The sequence below is a fragment of the Lactuca virosa genome, chromosome 7 (genome assembly GCF_052849685.1).
Source record: "Lactuca virosa cultivar CGN04683 chromosome 7, Lactuca_virosa_CGN04683_v6, whole genome shotgun sequence".
In the NCBI taxonomy this organism is placed as follows: Eukaryota; Viridiplantae; Streptophyta; class Magnoliopsida; order Asterales; family Asteraceae; genus Lactuca; species Lactuca virosa.
In genome coordinates, this window is record NC_136432.1 from 240,266,709 (window position 1) to 240,273,362 (window position 6,654).

Here is a 6,654-nt window from a genome sequence, read left to right on the forward strand (position 1 = left end):
GTGAAGTAATAAACGATAATTGAGGAAAGAAAACAGAGATGATAAAACGATAATGAAAGAAAGAAATGTTGTGGAGGATGATATATATTTACCAAGTGAAACCAAACCGGGTATATTTAGCATGTTAAAACGACATATTTTAGAAGTTTAGTACCTAAGCTTAGGTGGAGCTGTAATGTATATTCCTTATCCCCTATATATATATATATATATATATATATATATATATATATATATATATATATATATATATATATATATATATATATATTCACAGGAAAATGCTCAAACACAAAAATCTTCAATTTTCTATCAAATGCGTAAACAAAGGTTATATTTTTCCTTTCTGAAAATTATAACATTTCGATGTAGTAATAATCAGTAATAATTAATAAAAATCCCTAATTTTCAATATATATCAAAAGTTCTCATGTACAGTTCTCCAACATTAAAGAATAAAGTGGTAGATTTCTAATCATCCCCACTACTCCATTAGAAACACCTATAATTGTACCCAACAGCCTTCTCTTTTCATCATATTTAAACCTGACCTCCTATCTTTTACTCACTTTTTATTACAGACCTTCCCTTGTTTTAAATTCCACCAGCTCATGATGCATCATTCTTCTTCTTCCTCCTCCTCCACCACCACAGATTCCGTCAATGGCTTCTACAACTTTCTCACTCACAGTCTTGACGATCTTTACGGTTCTTTCCATTCTCAAAACTTCATTTCCATCCACTTCCTACAACTTGTCTTCTCATCCCTCCAATCTTTCCATAATCAACTGATTCTTTTGGTTCACAAACTACACTTGCCTGTAGGCGAAAAATGGCTTGATGAGTATATGGATGAGAGTGAACGCCTTTGGGAAGTATGTCATGTCTTAAAGTCATGCATTTCAAACATGGAAAACTATTGTTCCATGGGGGTGAACATGCCTTCTATCCTTGAAAACATTGACTCCAATCCACAACTCGCACGTGAGGTAAAGTTGTACAAATTCTAGACTACTTGTGTTCCTATAGGCCTCGTTAGCACTATTTTGAATTAATCACTTAGATTTGAATATTTCAGGTGTCTAGAGCGATCAACCGTTGCCAAAGGGAGAGAGTTAGATTGGAGGAAGAAAACAAGAGCTTAATAGAGACAAGAATTAAACCATTAATGATGCAATTCGATGAAAGTGTATTAATCCAATCAAAGTTTAATGGGTTCAATGGCTTTAGAGGAGCACTATATGCATTAAAAAACATAAGCTCATTACTTTTTAAGATCATGGTTAATGGCCTAGCTTATTGCTCCAATGATTCAAGTTTTTCCTCTTTGTCCAACATGAATACCACTTGTTATAATGTAAATCATACGGTTTCTGAGACAAGTTTTATGGTCTCGGCAACAAGATTGATGGAGAGAGTGAAGGATTGCGGAGAGGGGCAAAATGGTATTTTACTATATGAGTTTCGCAATACGGGATATGCCATGGATGAGTTGCAAACAAAGTTGGATAGAGTTATAGGGTGTGAAATGGGATTTGATATAAGTGAGAGGGTTGAAAATTTAAAGAGTTGTGTTGGAGGGTTGCAATATGGAATTGAGAATATGATTGTGCAACTTGATGATTTTTTTGATGAAATTGTTGAAAGTAGGAAGAAACTCTCAGATTTATGTATTCATACCTCAGATGTTTAGGCTTGAGTAATTTTTGGCCCTTCAAAAGGGACATATATTCAAGTTTGATACTTTTAGACTTTAGCTCCCACAAAAATTATAGACTTGTGTAGCTATATCTATAGTGCAAAAGACCAGAAGGACAACTTTCTTGTATAAAAAACAGCTGTTATAAATATCTGTGTATCATGCTTGGAAAGTTATACATTATTATGGTTTCGACAAGTTTTACCTGAAAAAGCATTGCTATAAGTTGATTTGTAAAATGAAGAACATCAAATGATGGGAAGTTTTCCATTCAATTGTTTTTCTCTTTACGGGCTGTTAGGTCCTTCTAGAATTTACTTATTTGAATACAGTACTATAATGACCCTACTATATGTTATGATATGACATAAATTCATAAATAAATAAATAAAAATTGGAAGGGGACGTGATTCATCTCTTTGAAGGAAAGTTAAAGAGATTTGCATACAAGTTAGGAGACAACGAGAATATAATATCATGACAAATGTTAGCTTCAAAGAAAGCACAAGTTTTACATGTGTGCCACAAGGCATTGAAAAATTAGACTCAAATATTTTTATATAAAATAGTTATGAAGTGTTTAAAAATATCTAAATCTGAAAATATAAAAATTGAAACGTAATTATCTAAAATTTGAATATTTGATTTTTCGAATTCCAATAAGAATTCGAATGGTCCCTTGATAAATTTTCATATCCGACATTGATATATATATATATATATATATATATATATATATATATATATATATATATATATATATATATATATATATATATATTATTTTTATTCCTTTTAAATTTTGAAAATGAGAAAGAAAAGGTCAATGATTGATATAATCTATTTACTTTCATTATTCATATTTTATATTTTGATCCTCCTCCTTCCTTTATATATGTAAGTGTTGTTTATATATATTTTGGGTTTGTTCGGCAAAATTAGCTGGTAACGGTTAGCTTGTAGCGTGTTGTTAAACAATACATGAAGTAGCATTTGGATTTGAAACGTTTTGTTTAAACTAAACGCTAGAAGCTTGTAGTGTCGAACGAGGCCTTCTGTTCAAAACAGAGTGTTTTGTTAAACGCAAGAAGCTCTCAAACGCTCTCAAATGTTTCGTAGCGAACACGTCATTTATGTTATAACAATGAAGTCACAACATTCTCATTAAAAAACCGAAAAATCTCAAAATTATGTATTAATCCAAATGTTTATGTATAAGATTATGTATATGTTTTTGTATTCAGATGATGTATTTATCCAAATAAATATGACCGTGTTTTGTGGACATATTTTTTATTTTGTGTATGTTTAAGTTTAGTAGGTAAAGGAGATAACTTTTTTATATCAAAATGCATTATTTACTACAAACCTATATATTACAACTATATTCGTAAATTAGATGTATGTTTTTTTATTGATAAAATTGTAAAAATGGTTTATGTGGTATGTATTTTTTCTGAGTTTTTGTTCAAACACTTACTTTTTTAGATTGGTGGTTTTTTTGAGCTAGTTTCGTTGCGTATTTGTTTCTCCGTATATTAAAATGAGTGTAATACTCTTGGGGTATTTATTTTTCATTTTTATTTCTTTAAATCTAATACTTATTTATATATTTTAATAAGTAAAAAATAAGAAAGGGGTCACCTCCTCTCTCTTTCTCTCTATGTTTTCTTCTTTAATTTATGTATAAGATTAAAACACACAGAGAGACACACATCAATCCTCTACCGGCCCACTTTTATTTGTCACTCTCTTGGACCTTGGTTTCTTATTTTTATTCGTTCTTCATTCTCATAGTAATACCATCTACCACAAAGATCATTGTATCTCTTATTTATGTCTCATTTCTCTTCCCCTCTCCGTTTAGTCACCAGAAAAGGTATAAACAACTCATCAGAAAAACCATTGTCACTCTCTTTTCTCTCGGTAGTTTGCATTAATTGGATATACCAACTCATTAGAGAAACACACAGTCGCAACAGTTCGTGCATAGTCGGAGAAACTCACGCATGTACCTTCTCTTTTGTCCGATAACACTACAATTTATCTTTCTTTGCGTTGGTAGTGACCCAAATGGGTAATACAGTAAGTCTCATTGTTCATATCTTATCCCTCGATGTGTTGCTATAAGTAAACCACATGCTCTCTTACATTTACTCGATGATGATCAAGTCGGAGAATAATCCATCGTAACTACACAAAACCAAATATGATGAACCGAAGTCTTGTCGTAGAAGAATACATTTTTCAAGTTACCCATTGGTACAAATAAGGAATGAAGAAGAGGTGGAATTTTCTCTATATAGATGAGAAGAAAATGCATAGAATTTTCCATTTTACCCTTTAAACGAAAATGCATCTTCTCATGCATTCTTTCTCTTAACTTACTCAACTTACCTCTTATAAGATACTTAAACTTATTTTGGCTATTTTCATGAAGTCACAACTTCATATTCTCACTAAGTTCTCATTAATGACCATTTTGCCCTTTTGATCAATAGATGACTAAAAGTCAACTCTCTTTAAATTTTAGGTTATTACATATAACATTAACCATACCAATTCACCTCTAACTTCTAACCACAAAGAACCATATAGGTTCTAAATACATAACATAACCATGAGATTAACATAATATTATAATAACAATGCATTTAGATAATATTTATCTAGAAAGAAATGTGATTACTCACCTTGTTAGTTACTAAAACTAACTATCATTCTAGCCTCCAGCTCTTCGTTGCTTTCTAATTCATCACTTGTCCAAACAAATTTGTGATGGAATTTTAAGGTTACAAATTCTATGTACTTGCGGAAATTCTCTTAACACTTAAGGGTACGTGTAACCTAAGGATCTATGTCTTCACATTAATAGTAACATATTATGAAACTTAAGGAAACCTAGCTATAAGCGATAGATTAGGGTTACATACATTTTGAATTGTTATAGCAAACAATTCTTTGAATCCTTCTTGATCTTTAGAAAGCAAGCACCAAAAGTATGATGTCTCTAATGGTTGACACCAAAAACCCTAGAAACTAGGGATGAGCATCAGAATCGAATACGCGCTTTCGAAACCGGATCCAACTCAGAACTGACGATTCCGGTTCTTATTTTTTTGGAACCGCTACCCGCCTGGTACCCGTCGGAACCGGTTTATATATATATATATATATATATATATATATATATATATATAATGTCAAACTGCAAATGAATTATAAACTATGCATAAACAGAATTTATTTTGTAGAAAAACATATAGCATCTGTTTTGCCATTTTGTGGCTTGCGTCCTCACACTGGCATCAAAAAGAAAGTGTCTCTTTTCTCACTAGTTTTTAATTACACCATTTACAACAATAATCAAACTTTATTTAATAGTACTGGAAGTCTTGGAATGCATGGAATTTTGGGAACGTGACATTTTTTCTAACCGCAACAAACCAACCTTATTCTCTTTAAAATATACACAGCGAAAGTCTATACAAATAGCTTTATCATATAATTTTTGTGATTATTATTTTTAAAAAAATAGACGCCGGGTACATGGAACCGGAACCGATTCCGGCGGTTCCGGGAGCAGTTCTAAAATCTTAGGAACTGACGTAGCCGGTTCCAGATCTGGTTCGTACATCCTAGGAACCGCTGGTTCTGGTTCCAGCAAATTTGGCCGAGTAACCGCCTATGCTCATCCCTACTAGAAACCCTACAATGAAGATGAGAGAGAGGAAGGAAAAGTAAATTTCGTTCATTTGCTTCTTAGGAATGTCATGAACGAAATTTGCAAGCTAAGGAATCTTATTTATAGTTTAGGTAACTTGCAGATGAATCCAAATTTGAATTGATTAAATAATATATTTAATCTCAGTTCAAATCTTTTCTTTATCTGCAACTAGGAGGCTTCCAGAAACCCAAGGAATTCCTCCAAAACTATTCATACCATGGATGGTTTTAGGATTGTTTCCTTTGTTCCACTATTGACAATTATAATTCACCACTTACACATTTAATTAATCTTAATCAATCCCGAATTAATTCAAGATTAATTGTGATTAATAATTAATTAATTCTCATTGATTTCATATTAATTTATTAATCATATAAATTAACAAATCAATTATTTAACTATTGATCTCATATTAATTTATTAATAAAATAATAAATTAAGAAATCATTTATATATTTCTAATTAATATATTAATCAAATAATATATCAACAAATCATTTATTTTCTCTCTCCCAACATCATTTCTAGCTATTTCTGGTTATGAGGGCAACCCAAAAATGACTTAGTTTGAGCTTAGACACCTTAATCCAATAGTCTCCGACTTGGATAAGTCTATAACTACAATTGCAAGAATAACCTTGAACCAAACAGCAAAGTATGCTTTCCAAATCCACTTCCGAACTCTGATTTAAATCAAACGTTGGCCCTAAGATAAGCGATCAGCTATTCCTTCGTTTTACAATATATCGTATGAACATAATCATGGATTAAAGATCAACCTCATGTCCATTTATGTGTTTCTCGATCTCTGATTTTATGATCAAATTCATACTACAAGATCAAACACATCAATTTAGACTGGACCAGGCCTGGTTCTTATAGATCAACTCAAATCACTGAGGGGCCCAAATATATTGTTTTTCCTGTTAAGGCAAAAGGAACGAATAAACGTTGACTACATAATTATATCCCTTACTCATCAAATCGCACATGACACCACTTTTTATAACATCAAGTTACTGATGCATTTATGTAATACCAATGCATATCTGACTTGCAAATTACAACTTATGTATCTATGTTTGAAGAAGAGAATATATTATCGTCTTAGATTTACTTGTGATTGAATCCATGAAGTAATTCTAAGTGTGGGTTTATCCAATACTTAAATTTATATTTCCATGTACTCATGCATATTGCAGCAATCCGTACGCAATGTCCAATC

General features: G+C 31.5%; 1 protein-coding gene across 2 annotated transcripts; it reads left to right on the forward strand.

Annotated features, from left to right (window-relative positions):
• The first annotated feature begins 560 nt into the window (after positions 1-560).
• On the forward strand, positions 561-1,897 carry LOC145125538 (uncharacterized). 2 transcript variants are annotated; one of them, XM_079060983.1, is made up of 3 exons: positions 561-708; positions 826-989; positions 1,079-1,897. In XM_079060983.1, the coding sequence occupies exons 1-3, from the start codon at positions 612-614 to the stop codon at positions 1,691-1,693; spliced, it is 876 nt and encodes a 291-aa protein (XP_078917109.1). In that variant the 5' UTR covers positions 561-611; the 3' UTR covers positions 1,694-1,897. The 2 variants fall into 2 exon arrangements, with proteins under 2 accessions (XP_078917109.1, XP_078917108.1); XM_079060982.1 differs by having other exon boundaries at positions 561-989.
• Positions 1,898-6,654: the final 4,757 nt, after the last annotated feature.

What these genes read in the sequence shown, in the direction of transcription:
- LOC145125538 (XM_079060982.1), top strand. Translation starts at nt 612, where the DNA reads ATGATGCATCATTCTTCTTCTTCCTCCTCCTCCACCACCACAGATTCC. An exon ending in ATCCACAACTCGCACGTGAG is followed by an intron (nt 990 to 1,078) that starts GTAAAGTTGTAC and finishes TGAATATTTCAG; the next exon opens with GTGTCTAGAGCGATCAACCG.